This window comes from Nilaparvata lugens, chromosome 3, assembly GCF_014356525.2.
Source record: "Nilaparvata lugens isolate BPH chromosome 3, ASM1435652v1, whole genome shotgun sequence".
Taxonomy (NCBI): Eukaryota; Metazoa; Arthropoda; class Insecta; order Hemiptera; family Delphacidae; genus Nilaparvata; species Nilaparvata lugens.
This window is the reverse complement of record NC_052506.1, coordinates 81,607,912-81,630,699: the sequence shown is the minus strand read 5'-3', so window position 1 is coordinate 81,630,699 and position 22,788 is coordinate 81,607,912. Positions and strand designations below refer to the sequence as shown.

General features: G+C 33.7%; 1 protein-coding gene across 1 annotated transcript in view; it reads right to left on the bottom strand.

The window, feature by feature from the left end:
* LOC111047953 (dynein heavy chain 7, axonemal) overlaps nucleotides 1-22,788 on the bottom strand; it is a 207,161-nt gene that overhangs the window by 90,957 nt on the left and 93,416 nt on the right. The window contains exons 29-42 of the mRNA XM_039422913.1: nucleotides 22,240-22,371; nucleotides 20,170-20,394; nucleotides 17,337-17,534; nucleotides 16,835-16,958; nucleotides 16,118-16,247; nucleotides 13,736-14,079; nucleotides 12,403-12,623; nucleotides 10,467-10,639; nucleotides 9,060-9,201; nucleotides 8,031-8,144; nucleotides 6,990-7,016; nucleotides 4,965-5,123; nucleotides 2,745-2,974; nucleotides 621-801 (exon numbers count right to left, since the gene is read on the bottom strand). Of these exons, the coding sequence (XP_039278847.1) occupies nucleotides 621-801; nucleotides 2,745-2,974; nucleotides 4,965-5,123; nucleotides 6,990-7,016; nucleotides 8,031-8,144; nucleotides 9,060-9,201; nucleotides 10,467-10,639; nucleotides 12,403-12,623; nucleotides 13,736-14,079; nucleotides 16,118-16,247; nucleotides 16,835-16,958; nucleotides 17,337-17,534; nucleotides 20,170-20,394; nucleotides 22,240-22,371 (2,400 nt within the window). The remainder of the gene's footprint in view (nucleotides 1-620; nucleotides 802-2,744; nucleotides 2,975-4,964; nucleotides 5,124-6,989; nucleotides 7,017-8,030; nucleotides 8,145-9,059; nucleotides 9,202-10,466; nucleotides 10,640-12,402; nucleotides 12,624-13,735; nucleotides 14,080-16,117; nucleotides 16,248-16,834; nucleotides 16,959-17,336; nucleotides 17,535-20,169; nucleotides 20,395-22,239; nucleotides 22,372-22,788) is intronic.

Genomic DNA, 22,788 nt, shown 5'->3' with positions numbered 1-22,788 from the left:
ATCTTCAATGCCTTTCCACTGAAAATTGGGTGTTCCTTTTGCACACAAATCCAGAAGGAAGTAAGAGAATATTCTTCAAACTTCATTTTAAGCGCAAAGTCACCTTGGAGATCAATGAGGTTTTTTCTTTTTCTATCAATTTGAGGGAGCACTTATTGATTGAGAATTTGAATTCGACAATACGGTTGATATAAATATTTTATGAGTAAAAATTACTCACATTTAATTTTAAAAATAGAAAGATAGCTTATCGTAATTATTTTAGAAGTAAATTTAAAACATTTTCCAACCAAGTTTTGCGCCCCCCCCCCTGAGCATTCATCACGCCCCCCTTGGGGATCGCGCTCCACACTCTGAGAACCACTGATTTACAGCATTTAATTGGGATTTCCGTTTAATAATAATTAATTTTAATATCCCTAAGAAGAAAATGAGGGAAGGAATGCGTGAGGAAGGCCAAGACTGGAGTAAATAGAACAACTGAAGAAGGATGTGAGATGTGCCAACTAACAGTGGCCTTAAAACTTTGGCGGATGACAATGAGGAATGGAGAAATGCTGCCAACCAGCCCAACGGCTGTTAAACAAAGAAGGAGAAAAATAAATGTGTTTAAGACTCACTTTTGCCACATCAGCAGACTCCTCTTCAACTTTGACAAGGATGTCCTTGACATTTTGTGCGGCCACTTGCAGAGCCGGCTGCAATTTCTGCAGATCGTCCTGCATCACTGACACCTCCGAAGCAGCCTTGTTCAGCTTATCCAACCCCACTTCATAGCGCTTCTTGCCGTTCATCACATCCCTGAAACAATACAACAAAAATTGTACTTTGCTTGTTAACTTGTACTTTACATTATACACGGCACTCCACGTTAATTGTACAGTAAAAACCTACAAGGGGTGCTGACATTGGTGAACAAAAAAATGATAATATTCAAAAGCAAAAATCGTATCAAAGTGATAATTTAATATGGTAAGCCACTCCATGATAATAATAATCGTATGACATTTATTGTTGGGGAGTCACTGACGGAGGTTTTACCTCGCCTGAATATATAATTCAAGCCGTCAATGGGCCCCACGACTGTTCTGTATCAGCCGGTACCGGCAGTTAACGTGCCCATACGAGAGCATGTGAGTGACCTGGCTAAAAATATCCGGGTTCAAACCGGGACTTTAATGCTGCTACACAAGCACTATAGCCATTCCATTTTTTTATTATTATTTTACAAAGGTGACTTTCTAGAAGTATTTCAAGCCTAGGTGATGATGATGGGTTGAATGATGATACAATGAAGGTATAGTTATGAATGAATAAAAATTATAGGTCATGCTATCCAAATGAATTGATTTGAGTCCACTTTTCAGTCCAGGAATATAAATAAACTAGAGATTTTGAATTTGATTTGATTAAAAACCGAATATAATAGAATGATAACATTCAATAAAATCTCAGAACTTGAAAATATTGAGTTATTAAGAAAAATTTCGAACCAGAAATAAAACACAAACTAATTCACTGAAAGCAATGTTCCACTTCAAAGTCATTAAAATATTAGATATTAGCAATAGATATTAGATATCTAATAATAGATATTAGATATTAGCAATTAATATAATATTTAGATATTATAGCAATAATTTTCAATTCAATTTAATTTATTTTTACACACACATACAAGTTTGATACAGATACATTAACAAAAAGAATACATGCAAACAACAACAATACTCATTGAAACAAAATAAAAAGAAAGTGGTGCAAAAAAAGGGTGGAAGATTGAAGGGGTTTTCCAACTATGGATGATAATAATAATAATACTTAATAGTTGATATTCTTGAATGTTGATTTTTGAGTGAAATATAATTTGATTTGAAGATACAATCAATAACGACTACACTTTTAAAGTGAGCAACCCCTTACAGTTTTTTACAGGGTGGCGCAGATGGATTGGGTGGTTTTAAAATACTTTTAAAACTGTCAATTCTAAAGGTTTTTATTGAAATAAAGTGCGAAACGTGCAGTTACAGTGCAAGTTTATTACTAGAAAATTAGTCAAGCCAGTTTTAAAGAATTACAACCGTAAAATAATGCCCTCCTTCTCGAGCGACGCATTCTTGAAGTCTGACCTTAAATTTCCGCATTGCCCATTCAAGCACATCACCAGGAATTGATATGATTTCGTTGTGAATTGCTGCCTTCAACTCCTGAATGATCCGGGGTTTGTTCATGTAGACTCTTGTTTTTAAATAGCCCCATAAAAAAAGTCATAGATCAGTGAGCCAGGGGCCCAATGAAAATCTCCATTATGGAAAATCGAACGACGGCCAGAAGTGAACAGATCGCGTACAGCTTGCATTGGTATCCTAAAGATATGTGCAGTTACCTCGTGTTTTTGGAACCACATAGTGTCTATAACTTAAGTGTAGTGATCATCAATTCCTGGTGATGCACTTGAACGAGCAATGCGGAACGTTAAGGATCGACTCCAAAAATGTGTCGCTCAAGAAGAAGGACATTTTTGATGGATGTTATTTTCAAGAACTAACGACTAGTTTTTTGTTAATAAACTTCCATTGTAACTACACGTTTTGCACTTTATTTCAGTCCAATACCTTTAAAATTGACAGCTTAACAAGTATTTTAAAGCCACCCGCTCCATCTACGCCACCTTGTACACCACAACAGTAGCCTAATATGCGAGGCATCAATTAATCTCCAAATCAACAATCAAGTTGACTCACATTCTCTGTTTGTTAAGCAGGTCCTTGAAGGTGTTGATGAGCTCTAAATACGAGGTGGGTGTGATGTAGACCTTGCGCTGCAGTCGAGTGTAGAACTCATCGGCCAGCCGTATCGTGGAGGAGTGGAACTCCTGGCACATGTCTATGCTTGCTGTTCGCTCCTGCTCCGTCAACTCAACGTCTGCCAAAAACTTCTTTGAAACTGCCAGAAGAGCATCGGACGGCCAAGGCTGAGAGAAAATAAAAATGATTTGTTTGAAAATATTTTCATAGTTTTCTAATAAAGTATTGTGATAGGGCTACTTCAATTGTTAAATTAAATAGATAAATAAATACATTTTTATTTCCCAAAAAACTAAAACTACTACATCAATTACAGAAAAGATTAGATAAATTACAATTACATACGATAGTTAGTTACAATAAAAATCATATACTATAAACGAGCAACTTCTGTTTATATGTTTAGATGCTTGGATGTTTATATGTTTATATGTTTGTATTCACCGGATCTCGAAAACGGCTCTAACGATTCCCACGAAACTCAGAACATATTAGGTTTATAATATAAAGATTCGATTGCACTAGGTCTCATCCCTGGGAAAACTCGTCGAGGGACATAAAAAGGATAATTATATTATTCATCCTTGGAAAAACAGCTGATAATAATTATTTCATCGTCTGTTGGTGATGGGAGTTAGCGAGTTCATGTGTGTGGGACTGTGTCAAAATTATGACTCAGATGTTGAAATGTGGTAATCATTCAATCAGGTACTTAGTGCCGGTTGCAAAAAAGCCGGGTTATTTTCAATCCTGATTAATTCCAGTAAATCCATCTGTTTGAAATGGTCTTCTCTGATTTGGTTCCCGTGAAGTTAGTCAGGATTAAAATTTAACCGGCTTTTGTGCAACTGGGCCTTTGTGAGGGAAATTTTTGCATTCCTCTGGGAATTAATTTCAATTTACTGTTATTAGATAGAACATTTCTGTATTAATGTTATTATAATTTCTTCTTTCGTAATACATTTTTATGCTTTTGTATTCCAGAGCGAAGCTCGGTCCCCGATATTTTCTTATAATGTGTCCTCTATATGTTAAGTGTTTTCTGTGTGAAAATTGACCTACTCCACTATGGCGTACCATGTTCTAGAGAAGGTTTTTTTTTGTGCGGATTATTAATTAGTTAGTGTTTAGTAAGTCATTAGGTGTTTAGTTGCTGTTTGAAATAATGTTTTCTATGTTCTGTCTTCCTTTGCACATCAACCCATTGTGTACTATTGTTTTGAACTTTCTAGGATGATTAATCTGTTTAAAGTTTGGAGGAAGTTGATTATATACATTAATATACAAATGATAATACATAGTGCGATTTTTTTCAAAGTTATGAACACTACAAGTTTTGAAAAAAAACACTCGAAAATGGCTTGAAACTAGTAGTGTTCATAAAAAAGTGTACTATGTGATTATTTCTATATTAATTAATTTTTGTTCAAGGGCAGGTTTCCGAGCTCGGGATTTAGCTGAGTTCTAGACTTTAAAGGTAGGTGCACACAGATCGTCATCGGACGGATCGGAAGATTAGATTTGATGCATTGTTTTCAATTGGAGTGCGCATCCCTATCCGCGTCCGATGACGATCTGTGTGCGCCTACCTTAATACAGCTGGAGTCGGAAAATTGGCTTTCCAAAACGGGGCGTGGTCGCAGTTTTTTTTCATTTCTATAATAAATTGGAAACGTTTTTCCTTGACGAAATTAAACATTTCTAAATAATTCAAAATAGCTGAAACTTTACACTATTTCCTCTTTATTTTATTCTGTGTTCAATTTTCTAGTTTTTCGAGATTTGATTTAAACGTGGACTGCAACTACGAAATTAAACATTCCTAAATAATTCAAAATATCTGAAACTTTACACTATTTTCTCTTTATTTTATTCTGTGTTTAACTTTCTAGTTTTTCGAAATTCAATTCAAACATGACTATGACTATGACAATGACTACGACTGTGCCCCATTCTGGAAACCAAATATTCTGAGTCCAGCTGTTTAAAGTCTAGAACTTAGACAAATCCCGAGCTAGGAAACCGGCCCTGAAGATTCAATTTTTCTTGATCAGTTTCTCGTATTAAATGTTCACTTAAACTTCAGTACTAACATGTAGCTCAATTCTCAACGTTCAACATGTTTTTGAATTAACTTACACATTTTTAAAAGGTTACCTGGAACCAATCTATAGTGCAACAGTTGACCAAAGCAGGGAACTTTCGAATGCGATTTCGGAAGCCATCGCCGATCGGACTGAAAGCGAGGACCACGTGCATCTGCTCTCTCACTATTTGCAGGAAAAAATTGAAAAGCGCAACAGGACTACCGTCGGTCTGAAAACAAGAAAAAATTGACAATATCAGAATCTGTTCAAACAAATACAAACGATGAATACCCTATGATTGTAATTCATATTGCTTCACAAACAGTTTAATACTCCTAATGAAATGGAAATATTTATTTATTCATATACAAATACAATTGAGGTAATATTCAATACTCAATATTCACAATGAAAAACTGGTTCCATAGAATAAATAATATTAAAAAAGTTATGGAAATAGACTTAAATACCCTATGATTGTACTTTATATTGCTCCACGAAGATATGACAGTGCAATACTCCTCAATTCACAATAGAAAACTAGTTTCAATTGGGAAGTGATAGAATATACTTTAATGAACCATTAAAGTAAGAAATTGATGAACCATTTCTACAGATAAGAGTGTGATTATTGGACCATTTCCAATAGGATTTAAGCCTGTTTTGCCATTTCCAATCATTTCATGACTTAGGCCCGGTTGCACAAAAGCCAATTAAATTTTAACCGTGATTAATTCCAGTACAACCAATCAGAGAAGGCCTTTTTGAAAAGACGGCTTCTCTGATTGGTTCTCGTGGAATTAATCACGATAAAAATTTAGCCGGCTTTTGAGCAACCGACACTATGTGTTTTTGTCTCTCTTGTATAAATAAATAAATAAATCAATTTATAGGAGAATACAATTGGATATTCATTGATTACAGATTAGAATTTATCACATTTACTAATCACCTATATTTAGTTAATTTTGCTATATTGACATTATTTATTGATGCAGTGCGATACTCTACCACCATGGTTCATTTGATTCATTGATCAATTTAAATAGTAAATCAACATCATAATAAAACTGGGAATTAGTCAAGATTCTGCAATTTCCGTGGTGGATGAGGGAGAAAAAAAGAAAGATTAGATTAAATTCTGTAATTTTCAATTCATTTGATTTGAAAAAAATCCAAGTAGGATCCAAGTAGGTTCGATGGATCTCATGTTATAACTCTATAAAATAGATCACGTCTGACATTGATTATAGCATTAAAGGAATTATTTTCAACACAAGTGCAATTAATAGGCTGTATTGAATACTCGTATATTAATTGCTGATTATTTGAATATGTATTATTAATTATGATAGGTTTAATGGATCTATCCAACAGAATGAGTTCAGAAAATTGAAATTCACAAGAGAGTGAATTTATGAGATGGTAAGTTTGGTTATTCATTATGTATGATTATGATTATGTATGATGTAAAAAAACTGAAGATTTATTGCTCATTAGAATATACAACTAGTTTAATACAAAACAAGATTATAGAATATGAAGTCTACGAGAGAAAAATATTACAAAAAAATTTTTTTTTTTTTTGGTCGTGATAAGATGGTGAATAATATTATATAAGTTACAAAAGAAAATATAATATTGATTGAAATGTACTAGTATACAAAAAATATATACGAAAGTTTGCTATTATAAAATTGTGAATGGAGAAAATTGTAGTCTCGAGTATAAAATAATGTGAAGATAATTACAATGTAACATAATATATCGTGTCTTAGATAAAAAATTAATTGAAAAAATTAATACCTATATTATAAGGTAAGATTATTATGAAAAGGATAAACTAGGAATTAAACTAGGAATTTTAGTGTAAACTTTACCAAAAAATATACTATAATTTCAAAATTCGCTACCTACATGGCAATAAAACATCAAAATACGCTTTTATTGTGTGCTAAATATACAAGGAAAATGACTCAATTTTTGAACCACAATAAAAGTCTTCGACACCCTAAGCAAAATATCAAATACAAAAAATTAGTTCATAAATGTGCTGATGTGCAAAAAAATGTTTAAAAGTCCATTATTTACGAACTTGACCATCAGGAAAATGATGTTGACGCTGAAATTGAATCAATTAATTGATACATTTGTTGAATAAAGTTTATGAAGATGAAAAATTTAATTGACAATACATGAAATTTTATTCTAGTATAGAGGTTTAAGTCATACTCATTCACTACATTCCACAGATAGTTTAGTAAATTTATACCAGTACTCGATAATTTCTAGTCCATTTTAGTTCATTAAGATGCTGCAAATGAGATAAATCTTGAGTATTTATTATTTAAAGAAATACAGTCAGATTTCGCTGTAAGGATTTTCAACCACTAAATATCAGCATTTCTTCTTTAGTAATTGTTGAAAAAATTATTTGTCCAAATAAATCTATACCCCAACACATATAATTTATAGTGGGGTGTACATTTATTCATTGAATTATCTTTGCCTATTGAGAAATATTATTCAATGCATGAAACTTCATTGTTTTAATTTTATTAATTGTTATAGTATCCTAATTTGTAATGTAATTGTTTTTGATGAATAAATTTAATTAGAATTAATTGTGATAATTAATTATGTACTTTCTATTCGATTCAAACGTCAAGTGATATCAATTTGAATCAATATTAGTATGAATCAATAAAGAATCAATCAATGAATTTATCAGTGACAATATATTATTAATCAAATTAGAAAACTATTTCAAATTTCAATTTTTAATGGTTGAGTAGATTAAACAATCTTTTCCCTTTTATGTCAACATAAGTTACGATTGAGTTGAGTATATCATATTTATAAGATAGTAGAAGATAAAGTAGTATATTATTTATAATGCTTATATTTATGATTGATTTAGGTAGACATCTTTTCCAGTATAGTTCAAATCAAGAATCTATTTGAATTTTTATCCATTTATTTAGATAGAATTTACAATATCCTCAACACTACTTAATTCAAACAAAACAATTCATAGGAATGGATATACTCATAAACTGTTCAGCCAGTTAATAAAATATTCTATTATGCATTTAATTATTTCAATATATTTTCATATATTCGATTTTCAGCGTACCTGAGAATCAGTAAACAGAAACACAACATTCAGATCACTGGCACTAGCCTTTCTTAGAATTCCTTTGATATCTTCGTGCCACTCATACATTCCATATTGTTTGCTTATTTCAACCTTGAATGAAAAACATTAAAAATAATGTTAGCTGATATTATATTGTTATTGATATATTGTTTTTATTAATGTTAGCTGACATACAACTTACATTGATATCATCAAATCATTAGACCTGATAAATTAGGGCATAGTTTAGGGTTGTCTGTGTTTTCTCTTCAAATAATTTCTATGAAAAGCATTTGTATAAATGAATAAATAAATGGAAGAATGAATGATTGAACAAATAAAGATCACTGTTAATTGCACTTGTAAAATCATTATTCAATACCTTGCAGGCTTCACTTCTCAAATCGGTAGACTTTACCTTCATGATCAATGTAATGAGACGTATAAACATGAGAGTTTCTCAATGTAGTTAGTGCACTAACTACAGTGGTTATCAAGATGTTGACAAATTATTATTTTATAAGTAGTCTTTAACGAGTGGTTTTATTTCGAAACTCATGAATGATGTTTTCAAGAAAAAATTTCATCCCACTCAGTAGTCAAAACTGCTTCTGAACTATAGAATCAGGGGGAACATTAATTCAAACACTGGTTCCACAATTTTAATGGATGAATTAATTTATTTCCTCTAGTAAAAACATATTGAGGAAAGCAAAACTTGGAAATGAACTGAACAACTTTTCCAGAAAGTGTGATGCATTTCTATAATAATTCTGTAGTGTTATTGCTCCAAATTACAATAAGTTGGAGTAGGTACAGTTATTAGCACTGCCTAGTGACATACAGTAAGATAATAAGACTCCGTTTAAGTGATGCTGATAGCTTGAAAATAATCTCTCTGTATCTATTATATTTGCTACTCAAATTATGACAGAGGTTGAGTGTCACTGCTTAGTGACAGACAAGGATAGAGCAATCGTCCATTGAAGAGATGCTGACAGTTTGAATTGAATTGTTAATGCTCACCTGAAAAAGGTCGTACTCCGAAATATGAGCAGCCAATCGGGTGAGAGACTGTCGCCCTGATCCCCCCACCCCCACCAATAGGGCGTGACTTCGCGGTTGCTTCAGTATACGACAGATGCGAGAAAGATGCTCTATTGCAAATCTGTTGGCAAAAACAAAATTCACACTCATAATTATTACTTTAGCTAATTTATCAATTTCATTCAATGACAAAATACGCAGTGGAAGAAAAAACAGGCATATCCCTTACTATTTCTAACACAATTTTTGAAAAATATAGTCCAAATTTTCAGGTTATATCCAAATTTATGTTTATGCCAGAGGGGTTTTCACTCCAAGAATAATCTGGAAAAAATTAATGATCAATTTGGGGTTTAATCAAATTATAAATCAATATTACTAATGACAAGGTTTATCTTGAAAACCTGGATGGCTACATGTGTAGCCTTCATTCTATCCACAGCTGCACGAAATAATTCCGCGGTATTCATGAAGAATCTGGATCTCAGATTAATTAGCCATAAAATTATTCTTCTGCCGACCCCTCTCCTTCCCATTACTCTTCCTTGCACTGTATGATACCATAACGGTGTGGGTTTCTCATTATATGCCCCAAATACTGCAACTTTCTCGCTTTTATACTATTCAGCAGCTCTCTTTCTTTAACCATATCTTTCAGTACATCAATTTCTATTGAGCCTTATCATGTTTGGTAGATGAACATTGTTGGAAAATGACTTGATGAAGAGCACTGGACGCTAGTGAATCCCTACTTTCCACGTCTAGAGGCAGTACAAGCACAAATAATTGCAAGATAATCACTTTTATTTTTTGGGCTACTCTATTATTTCTTTATTGATTCATACAAGTACAAGTACATCAAAAATGATAGGGAGAGAAAATATAAGGTAACCTTGTGCTATTCCTCTCCCAAATTCACATAATAATTTCTCTGATTGCCAATGAATTGCAACCAAAGGAGTTTATTGACAAAACATAGACATAATTATTATATTATACATAAAAAAGTTGCTAATACTGAACTTAGTCCTAATTATGATACCCTACTATAATAATATTTGTCGGGGTGATTATAATATTCTTTCCTAAAACATATATAAAAAGGTGTCAAGGTACTTATGTGTAAGGTTACACATAGTCCGAAATAGGTTAAGTCTTGTAGTTGTTCCCTTCACAAAACTTTCATACAAAAATATATTGAAATACAATAAAATATATATCAAGTACGCTTCAACTTTATCTCAACAAAACTAGTGTCAACTCTTCAAGAGCGATACCTATTGGCCCATTCCCAATCATTTCAATGAATTATGTTGGGTTTATCATTGAATACATAAATAATTTTTCAAGTAATTTGTCATTTTTTGGTAAATTTCCACCTCTTACCTGAATAGAACCAGATTCATTGGTTTCTTGCTCATGTTGTTGTACTCGTTCAAGTAGCCTTCAACAATGTTGGTCAGGTTCTGATGATCAGTTACTTCAATATAATTCCGAGTGTCTGCTTTTGGATTGGCGAAGTCACAGTAGATCAAGCGACGAAGTTCCGTTTCTCCAACCTGAAAGACATAAGAGACTTTTTTATTCAAATAAAATAAAAATTATCCAGTACAATTCAATATTTAATTAATGAAACATGGATCGACTCTATACTTCAATAGTAGTAGCCCTATAGAGAAAAAACTGGTGTGGCGCACTCACACAACTTTCCTTGATGTTATGAAAATTGATCACCTGACACTAGTGTTCACGCGCATCTCAAATCTACTATCCAAAGATCTAAGCCAGCTGGTGATAGGACAATAACGCTGGAGACACATGAAGTCTGCTATCTCTTCATCTTTTTCTTCTTATCCTGGCGCTACAGCCCTATGTGGGCTTTGGCCTCCTCCACAATCCGCCTCCAAGCTTCTCTATCTCCTGCCTTTTCTTTCCATCCTCTCACTCCAATTACTCTCAAGTCTCCTTCCACATCCTGCATCCATCGTGCCCTAGGTCTCCCTCTTCTTCTCACAGCCTCCAACTTCTCATAGAGCATCGTTCTTGGCATTCTTTTCTCCGGCATTCTTTCCACGTGTCCAAGCCAATCTATTCTTCTCGCCTTGACAAAACGGAGAATATTTTTACCTTGCAGGATTTCTTCAATTTCAGCATTCTTTCTGATTCTCCACGCACCATTCTCCTGCACTGGACCATATATTCTCCTAACCAGCTTGCTATCTCTTCATAGTGAATGATTTAATAGAATCAACAGTTGCCAACAGTTTGCAATTGAAATAATAACATTTAATCGAATTTCGAGCTTTTTTTAAATTTCGGGTGAAAATGTTACTGAACATTAATTGTAGAGATTTTCATGCTCAATCTTTTCCACTTTTTTATTTATCTGAATTAAGAATTAGAATTTTATCTGAAGCCTGATAATTGGGAATCTAAAATCAAACTTTGCATAGATGGGGCGGAGCTCCTGGGACTTTTACAGATATGGGAATTGTGGCAGTTGATAGAGCTTATCAATGACTATTTTAGGTATAAATTCTATCAAAATCGTTGGAGCCGTTTTCGAGAAAATAGCAAAAAACCCTGTTTTTGACAACATTTTCGCCATTTTATCCGCCATCTTTAATTACATTAGATCGAAATTGTTCGTGTCGGATCCTTATATTGTAAGAACCTTAAGTTCCAAATTTCAAGTAATTCCGTTAATTGGGAGATGAGATATCGTGTACACAGACGCACATACACTCAAACACACACACACACACACACACACACACACACACACACACACACACACACACACACACACACACACACACACACACACACACACACACACACACACACACACACACACACACACACACACACACACACACACACACACACACACACACACACACACACACACATACAGACCAATACTAAAAAACACTTTTTTGGACTCGAGGGACCTTGAAACGTATCTCAGTACCCTTTTTTAAAATATTTTATCACAACATGTTTCGGTCATTTATGCCATTTTCAAGTGATATGAAAATCACTTGAAAATGGTATAGATTTTTATTTTCTTTATATTTAACATATTTCTATATTATAGGAATCCAGCTTGAATCCGGCAAATAAAGAAGGAAATTACTTTTAATACGGTTGACTAATTACGAAAATAACAGAAACTCATAACCGCTTTATTGTTAAGAGCTACTTGTTTTTACATAAAAATCAAAGCACAAATGAAATAATGGAGTGAAAAAAAATTGTTATAAAAGGTACAGTTCTTTGATTTATTATTTTTATACAAAAACTCAATTTCTGCACTTACCAATCCCTCAGGATTCTCCTTCTCCTGTACGAGATGCTCGAACATTCTATTGATGTCTTCGTCGAGGTACTCGTGGCAGACACGGTGCAGCATGGTGATCAGCCATTTTCTGTCCTCGTCATCAACCAGCCTATCATAGTAGACGCGCAGTATCTCGTGCACCCACAGTCGCTTCATCGACATCAGATCCTCCATTGCTTCCGGCACTGACAGCAGCACACCTTGAAAAAAAAACAGCTCATTGAAATGTCTGAAAGAGTAAAGAGAAGAATTCAAGCAGTATAAGGGTATATTTTGCTATGGTGAGGCCCACGTTATAATGGCAGTGGAGAAAGATAGCAGAAAAAACGTTTCCGATCCTCTGTCTTGTCAATGCCTACTATAGACGCTAGCTGACACAGGTTTATTGATGTAATATTAACTGTTTATTCTCATTTAAAATAATCAATTATATTTTATTTAACAAGAAATTATATTTTTCAATGATTAGAAAGTACATTTTCAAAATTGAGAATTAATATTTCTTCAATATTAATTATATTTCCAAATTGTTAAAAACGATCTGACAACTTTGCAGAGCTAGAAAAGGACAGCGCTATCTGCTTTGTTGAATGATAGACATGAAAAGCAACACCATTGTTAATCAAGTACTGCCATTATAACGTGGACCTCACTATATGTGCTTTCGCTAGACCCACAAAGAACGGCGTTCATGGGATAAAATTGGGCTTGTCTATTGAAAGTATTACTGTCACCTATTCAAGACGTCTACTATTTTTATGCAACAGCTCCAATAAAATGAGTTCAACATGAGGAATCTGGAAAACTACTTTCTCTAGTTCCTTGGTGCATCCAATCATTTTTAGGACAACTCTATCTGCTTTGTTGAATAATAGACAAGGAAAGCAATACCAACGTTAATCAAAAACTACCATTATAACGTGGACCTCACTATAGCATCCTTTCATAATCTATAGGCTTTAGAATTTAATCTTATTGACTTCAAACAGATGGAGCAGAATATAGGCTTTCCGGAACGGGGCGTAGTCGCAGCCCACATTTAAAATGAATTTCAAAAAAAAATGGAAAATTGAACACAAAATAGAATAAAGAGAAAATAGTGTAACGTTTCACCTATTTTGAATTATTTAGGAATGTTCCATTTCGTCAAGAAGAAACGTTTCCAATTATAGAAATGAGATCATAAAAACTACGACTACGTTTCGGAAAGCAAATTTTCTGACTCCAGCTGTTTAAAGTCTAGAACTTAGCTAAATCCCGAGCTCGGAAACCGGCACTATAAGTATACTGCAGCCTATAGTTAAAATCATACCTTGTATGACCCTAGCGAAATCCCTGAGATTAAACAGGTAGTGAGACTTGGATGGTGTGGGCAACAGATTGGCCAAACTCTGCTTGTAAATGAAGAGGGTGGCAAACACCATCTGATCGATGCACGGGTCGAACTCCTTGCTGAAGCCGCGCGTGTCCAGATGCCAGAGCATAATCTTGCTGAAGATGGTGACCATGACGTCATCGGGGAACTCGTTGATGACGACACAGTTGAAGTGGCGGCTGAAGCGGGGCGTCACCGTGTTGCCGCTGCTGGGCGGGCCCATGGCGCACACCATCTGTACGTCAACCAGTTTCATAGGAACCACGTCCTTGCGGTCGTACCTGGGCATATATTGCAACCAACTTATTCATGGCACAAATATATCGGTGTCGATGAGAAAATATAGCATAAGGAGGTATTCCATGGTATAGAGCGTTTATGTTTCAAATTTCACTGTTAACTCAAGCCGATAGTGCTAGTAGTCATGTATATAATATAATAAATAATATCATAGAGAAAAGTTAGCATAAGGAGATATCCCATGGTATAGGGCGTTTATGTTTTGCATTCCATTGTTAACACAAGCCGATAGTGCTAGTAGTTTCTTTTTCGTGAAGCTGTATGTGTCACTGGTAGCCTCTCATACAGTGTCATTCTCACACTCTCACCCGGCCAAATATTTCGTATAATATATAAAACGTATATAAACGTATAAAACGGAATTTGGATAGGAGCAAAGACAGTTCATAATAAGCCAATGACTGAAAAGAATGAGTAGCAAATTATGGAATAGTATTCTTAAATTATAGAAAATATGACAAACTTTATATAAATATCAATAAATAGTTCATTTCTGTTATACAGTAGATATGTTGTTGCAATATATCGATAACAAGAATGTCTATTAAACATGTTGACAGCTCAAAAAGTTGAGAAAGAGAAATATCGGATTCTCGATCAACGGTATTGGAAAAAAGCGGCCAAAAATAATTTATAATGGAGAATGTTTTCACTATGTAGAGTCAAAGGATTGTCAATAAATTTACGTTATATTGTTCATGCTCACATATAGAAACCTATATAAGTATAAGAGTTCTTAATATCGTATTAGCTGAAAGATTATGACAGTCATTTTTGTTGAATTTACACTGCACAAGGAATTCTCAATGAGTTATACTTTCGGACAGTTTGAAAATAATATTCAGATATTTTTTATACCTAGGAACAATGCCCTAGAACAGTGCTTCTCAAAGTGTGGGCGCGACCCCCAAGGCGGCGCGATGAATGCTCAGGGGGGGGGGCGCAAAGCTTGGTTGGATTTTTTTAAAATTTACCTCTCAAATAATCACGATAAGCAATCTTTCTATTTTTAAAATTACATGTGAGTAATTTTTATTCATAAAATATTCATATCAAACGTATTGTCAAATTCAAATTCTCAATCAATAAGTGCTCCCTCAACATGATAAAAAAGAAAACCTCATTGATCTCCAAGGTGACTTTGCGCTTAAAATGAAGTTTGAAGAATATTCTCTTACATTCTTCTGGATTAGTGTGCAAAAAGAACACCCAATTTTAAGTAAAAAGGCATAGAAGATAATGACTCCATTTGCTACAATTTATCCGTATGAAACTGGGTTTTCTGTTCTAGCTGCCATGAAAAGTGAATATAGATCAAGACTGGATGTGACCCAGGAACTTGGAGTAGCGTTATCAGAGCTGACACCTCGTTTCAACAAACTCTGTGCGAAAAAAACAAGCTCATCCTTCACGTTGACGCTCTTTGTATTGTTAATTTCTATGACAAACAAAAATAACAACTATGTACTATAGTAGCTATAGTACCTGAATAAATTATAATTTATTGTTTGTATAGAATTTGTTGTTCCATTATGATTGAAACTATTGCAACATTGGGTTATGTATAGAATGTGCAAAACTTAACTAGATAAATATTGAGTGTAAAATATTTAGGTATATAAGTACGTATACGTATATGTAAAACATGTATAGTAGTCTATGCTTATACATGTAGGGGGTCCGGCTTACAGCTGAATTATGCAGGGGGGGCTTGAAGTAAAAAGTTTGAGAACCACTGCCCTAGAATATTGGTAGGGAGTTCGGAAACACTCTGTATAAATAGTGGTAATATATATCATATACATTATTCAATACGTTAAGAGAATGTCTATAATGTAGTCGTGAGAGCCTAGTGAGATTCACTTATCACTTATTAAACTGTCAGCATCCTTCTTCCTATACAAAATAACATCATTGCAACCCATTCAACCAATTCCGTCCAAGTTTGAAGTGAATCTCCAGGCTCTCACGACTTCAATATAGACGTTGTGAAGTGGTGTAAAGCTAGCAAAATCATACCAAGTCTGGTGATCGAGCCACTGACGCAGGATCTCAATGGGTGGCTGCGCTCCGTAGATCTCTTTCAGAGGCATACTCACGTCATCCACAAACACAACACACTTCTTGCCCAGGGGAGGCCCGTAGATTCCTAAAATAACACCATACAACTTATATTTCTGTTATACCCTAATGAAAGACACTCATATATCGTCAAATTCTACAGTTTTATTTGGTACAGGACCATGGTTTCGTGACCACACAGGTCAGGTTCATTATGGAACTTTGTTGTTGATGGATGTTCTACAACATCGACAGTGACTGAGTCGAATTTTTATATTTGTGTATATACTTGTGTGATTATTGAATCACAGGTCAATGATGTCTTAGCTCAAGAAAAATATCATGAACTATGTTATATGATGATTCTAAAATTGTAAACATCACCTCTGAAAACTCATTAATGACATATGAATTGAGATGTTGGCTGAAAAATGCATATTTTACAAATTATTATCAGACAAATATCCTAATTAAATGCTGTGAATCACCCCGAAGACATCTACAGCAAATATTGACAGGGTGAACAGCTAGATGGAAATTCTAAATAAATGGTGATGATTTACAGAATTTAATTGGGATATTCGTTTAGTAATAATTATTAATTAGCATTTCAACAAATGCAATTTTCAATTTATTTTCATTCGCATATTTGAAACTTTAATTTTATTAACATACCTTTCCTCCTCTTATCCAGTTTGCTCATGATGATATCCTGCGTTTGATTGGCGGATGTCTGTGCAGAGAAATTTATGAACAATGGCTGGTAAGTCCCCGTGTCAACTTTCTTCAACAAATATTCCTGCAAATATATTTAATAAATTTATTAAACTGGTAAAATCTTCTTTTTTTAATTGCAAACGTTTTTCAAAAGCTACGTTTAATTATCATTATTGTAATAAAAAATAGAACACTTTTTCGATCAACTATATTTCAATATTGATGATATCATAATACATTATAATCAGGTAAGTTTATTATATAGAATAAACAAGTACCCTTTCGAGTGGCCCTTTAGAAATAGATGAGTGTGTAGTAAGTAGGCCTATGAGAATTATAGGAAATAACTAGTACCGTTGTAATATTTAAAAATGAAACACGACTAGTTTAGACATTTATTTCATTCTCAATTGCCCCTTTTCAAATAAGAATTATAATGATTTGAATTTATGTTGGTTACCGTTGTGTAAGCCGACTTTCCGGTTCCAGTGGGCCCAACCAGCATGAGAGGCTTCTGATGAGTGACAAGCAGTGACAGGAGCGCCATAGTGCGTATAGTTTCCACAGTCGCCACTATGATCTGATTCACTGGTATGTCTCTGGGTATAGGAGCCACAGAACCCAGCTCGTCAGCCCATGGCTTCCATTTGCCTTTTCCCTGCCAACATAAATTCGAATATTAGTTGATGTTCAAAAAACATCATCTAGGATTAACAGAATATTTTACTATACAGAATGATATTTTTTTAAATATACAATGAAATAATTTGTTCATTTCAAACTTGACAAAAATATCTTCGAGAATTAAGAAGATGAACAGGATATTTCACTATACAGGATAATATTTTTTTAAATATAGTAAAAGAAATAATTTGCCTGCCTATTACATGGGAAACCATAGTTGGCTAAGTATCTTCCTCTCTTTTTTTTCTCTTCTCCAACACACCCAACCACAAAGCCCATGGTTTTTATATTTGTAACATTTTATTGTGTTTTGTAATTCTTTGCCATTTTGTTTTGTCTTGTATTGTGTGTTTTAATAAATTGAAATTTAATTATCCCATTTCAAACTGACAATAGATTTCAATCTTTCATAAAAATTGGATTGCTTATTCACGAAAATGCACGGTAGTAGAAGAAATGTTCAAGGAAATGAATGACAGTTTGTAGTTGGAGACAGTAGCTTTGAAAAAGTTATTTGAGAAAGTTGAAGAATTTAAATATCTGGGGTCTGAGATAACACACAAACACGAAGTACAAGTGGATATTGAAGTCCAAGACTTTCATTGGTTGAATGAAGTTGACACCTTGAGAAAATAGAGCTATGATGCACGGCGGGTTGCCTATATTACCCCCTATAGGAATAGAATTCACATACTTAGATAAAATAGCACAAGATATTCCATGGTATGGGACGTTCATGTTCCAAATTTCAAGCCGTTTTTTTGAGTTGATACTGTATCATTTTGAGTTGATACTGTATCATTTTGTGGTGAAACTGTATCATTTATGGTAATACTGTATCATTTATGGTGATACTGTATCATTTATGGTGATACTGTATCATTTATGGTGATACAAAAGAGAAAAGATAGCATAAGAAGATATCCCATGATATAGGTTGTTTAAGTTCCAAATTTCAAGCAGATTTTTTGTCAACTCAAGCCGATTACTGTCAAATACTGTCTATTATTTCTGTTTTGACCGGGTGAGAGTGTAAGAACGGCACAGTATGAGAGACTACCAGCGTCACATAGCTTCACGAAAAAGCACTACTAGGACTATCAACTCGAGTTAACAATGAAAATTGAAACATAAACACCCTATACCAGAGGATATCTTCTTGTGCTATATTTACTTTATGCTTTAAGTGAGTGAAATGTTCACCCACTGACTGAATCATGCTTTCAACCCCATTTGACAGTGACAGTGAAAATATAATTTCCTTGAGTTCGAATTGTTCTATTTCCACTCAGCCCGGTCGAGTGATAATGAGTGATACCATTTGAACTTATGGAAATTATATTTTCACTGTCACTGTTGTCGTGTGCGAATCCAGCTTTATCCCAGTAGTCTAGTTAAAGTAATCTGTGTTGATCGAAGAAATATGTTAAAATAGTCATTCCTAAAATATATTTTCTCATCTCTTTACTCTTCACCCAATTATTATCCAATACTAGCTAACCCGGCAAACTTCGTACCGCCAAGAAGTCAATGTATATCATGTCACACTTGACTTTATTTGGTGAATCATGAAATTTATTTGACAATCAATATTTCCATTTACATCTCAATAGTCAATACGGACTTCCTATGTGCTTAGTCATGCATAATTTATTATTCCGAAAACATATATTCTTCTCAATCAATTGGTAGTGATATCTATCAGTAAAGTGATGAATTAAAACAAAATAGATAGGTTAAATCAGTGTTTCAATGATGAATTTAATGTTTTCATAGTTGTTGATTGTCAATAAATGGTCCAGGAAATATTCGATGTACGATGAATTACACAGAATTCCATATTATTTCCATCACCCATTTTATGATGAATATAAGCGGAGCTAAATTTAAAAAAATGTAAATTTTAAAATGCCGCTTGTACGTTGTACATTCAACGTTTCTTTTGACTTTTCTTTAACAAATTTAGCTTCTTACTTTTTTATCATTATTACTTCAAAGGATTGGATAACCTTCTCTCGTAAACTTTGCTTCATTGTCTTCAATATTATTATATTCTCTGGAAGAATTATGTGAATAATCTTCAGTATGTTTTGTATGAATAGAAATGAGATAATACATCAATGATAATACAGGGGCACCGAGCTTCGCTCGTTATTTTTATTTATTGATAAACAGAACACAATTCTTTAAAATGATCGTGTTCATATTTCACAGCTGGCTATAAGTCATCTTATGAATTTCGGGGATGCGATATTTTGATTTTTCACATACTCACTCGCTCACTCGCTTTTTTACTCTCCACAGCTGTTTCAGTCATGGATGAATTATCCTTTTAATGTCGTTCAGCGAGTTTTCCCAAGGATGAGACCTAGTGCAATCGAATCTTTATATCATAAACCTAATGTGTTCCAACTTTCGTGAAAATCGTTAGAGCCGTTTTCGAGATCCGTTGAACATAAATAACCAGATATATAAATACAGAAATTGCTCGCTTAATATAATAGGATATCAAATTTCAATGTTACTATAGGAACTCTGAAACTACACAGACACCCAATAATAAATGTAACATTTTTCAAAACAATCTATTTATTTGATAGCCAACTGACCTCTCTGGTATACCGATAGTCGAAAACAGTGAGCTGATCGGGAATGGTGAAGATGTAGGGCTTGGAAGGACCCTTGCAGAACTCCTCTGGCAGGCCAAAGTCAGCGGCCACCGACTGAGGAAACTCCTTGTCCATCAACGCTCTAAACAGAACACTGAACTGCTCTCTGCTTCTGCTGTCCAGGGCGCCTCCTAGTGACCAGATGCACGAGAAGAAGAAGATTCCCTACAAAATAGAGTTCAAAAGTTGTCAGGTAAACCATAACAATGATAACAATGAATAATAGGAGAGAGCAGCTAAGAGTACATTTGTTTTTAGGAGGCTATATAAAAGAAAAGAAAGATTCCCCGCCAAATAGAATCCAAAAGCAGCCAGAGAACTGTCAAATCTTAGTCCTGTTTTCAATAGGATTAGTAAAAGAAAGAATGTAAGGAAAAAGAGGGTCCCCTGCCAAATAGAGTTCAAAAGTTGTCAGAAAACTCTCAAAAAATATCTATATCTATAATGTATATAAAGAAAGAAATTATTGGCTTGTATTATCTTCAATCTTGTATAAGCTAGTAATTAGTACAGTAACTATATTACCCACAGTATGGCCATTGGATTTTTTTCCCGCCGCCGCCATGAAGATTCCAAATATTTGAATTTTACAATGGAGCTTATATGGGATTATAAGTAAAATCGCTTGCTTTTAACTATTAAAGTATATTTTTGTGATTATTAACTTCGATATAATTTCTTTCATGTTTTTTCTATATTCTCTATATAGTTTTGGAACTTGAAATAGTAAATCGTAGATAATAGCGAGTAAAAATGAAAAGTAGGTAACGTAGCCTGGAAGCTGAATTTCTAAAAAAAATGCCATAAAACTTTTGAAATGTGTCATGATATTGTAATAAATTTTGTTCCATTGACAAATAATAAAGTTCTCATATCTATTTCTAGAAGCATGATGGAATTCTCATCACAATATATTCCATAGCATTTAAATAGTTTGTTTTATTCAGCCAATAAGTCTGACGAAAATATTGTAAAGCACAACATTGAATATAAACTCTGGAAGAGCCATAGTACTACTTGATGGATTTAATAAACATTTAAGAAATTGAAAAATAACACACATAACCATTATTGCTTATATTTAGTGATATTTCTAATCTTAACCACTGCTCGTGGTAATGCAACTCGAAAATCATATCAATAGCTATTGTACCAACATCTTATGGGTAGAGTACTCAGTACTGAAGAGAATCAATCAGAGAAGTCAAGACGTCTTTAATCAGCATTTAATCATGGTTAAATATTTCATAAAATGTTATATTCAATTGAGCCACAAAAAATATTTTGAAATTGGATTATTTGAAGTTCAATCCAATAAATGGGATGAGGAAATACACAAAAATGAAATTTATGTCTACAAATTTATATAGATCACTGGTTCCCAATAAGTTGTCCGCGAAAGCTCTAGAAGTGGTCCGCGAGGAGTCCGAGGAAAGGAAAATTGATGTTTTAAGCTTTATTAGTGTTTTTTAAAGTTATCTTTTTTGTCTATATTAAAGTATAATCAATTTCTCTTCGAAAATGATATATCAAACTCATATTAAGTTCATAATATGTTTCCAATCGGTAAAATAAGTGATAAGTTCCAAATGTCTAATGCTATAAGATAGGACTTGAAAGTTTGTTTGGAATCTTAATGGCGGATTTGTACCATGTGACCGAGCTAACCAATCAGAAGCGTGACAGTCAATGGTCATACTGTGGGTAATATAGTTACTGTAGTAATTAGGCCTAATCTAGTTTTATTTGGAAAATGAGTGGTTGAGATAAATTATACTTTCATTCAAGTTGGATAACCGTCACAGTATCTCCTTCACCACTACACACAAAGTTATTCAATGAATGAACATTATTCTCAATAAAAGAATAGAATTCTTGGAAAAACAGGAAATGATGGAATATGTTAGCACGTTGGTGCAATAGAGATACCTTTTGGAGACATATAGAACTGATTGAAGAGTAGTGAATATAATGAGAATTTCTCATAAATAGCATTTTATAGATTCTCACCTCAAACTGAGCACGCACATCCAACTCAGGCATAGCATTCACTATTTTTTCATCGTGATAGTCATCCAAAAAGCTATCATAAAGAGCCATCAAACTTCGAATCAAATTTGAATCAGACGTTGGAAATATTTCCTAATCAAATAGAACAAATACAATAAGTCACACACAGATTATTAGAATGGGAAACATGTAAAAAGTATACAAATATGAAATAAAAAGAAATTAAGATGGATAAAGAAATTAATGCTTGCTGGCTTAGGCGTGTTCTTCAGGTTGGAACTGATTAATTTCAGGGCATCTAACGTGAAAATGAATTAAGAGTCTAACAGAATAGGATAGCTCCCTTCTGATACTTGAGACCAAGCCACATGAAGCGTTTTTTAGACGACTTGGCAGGACAGAAAGCTTTCCGATTGTCTGATTGGGTTGGTGGTCGGCAATCAGCTGATAATCAATTCTTTTTTTGAAACTTTTATTTGTAAAAATTTGGGAGAAGACAGTTTTGGGCTATGTCTGTTGTCTTCTACCAATCATATTATATTTTAATTA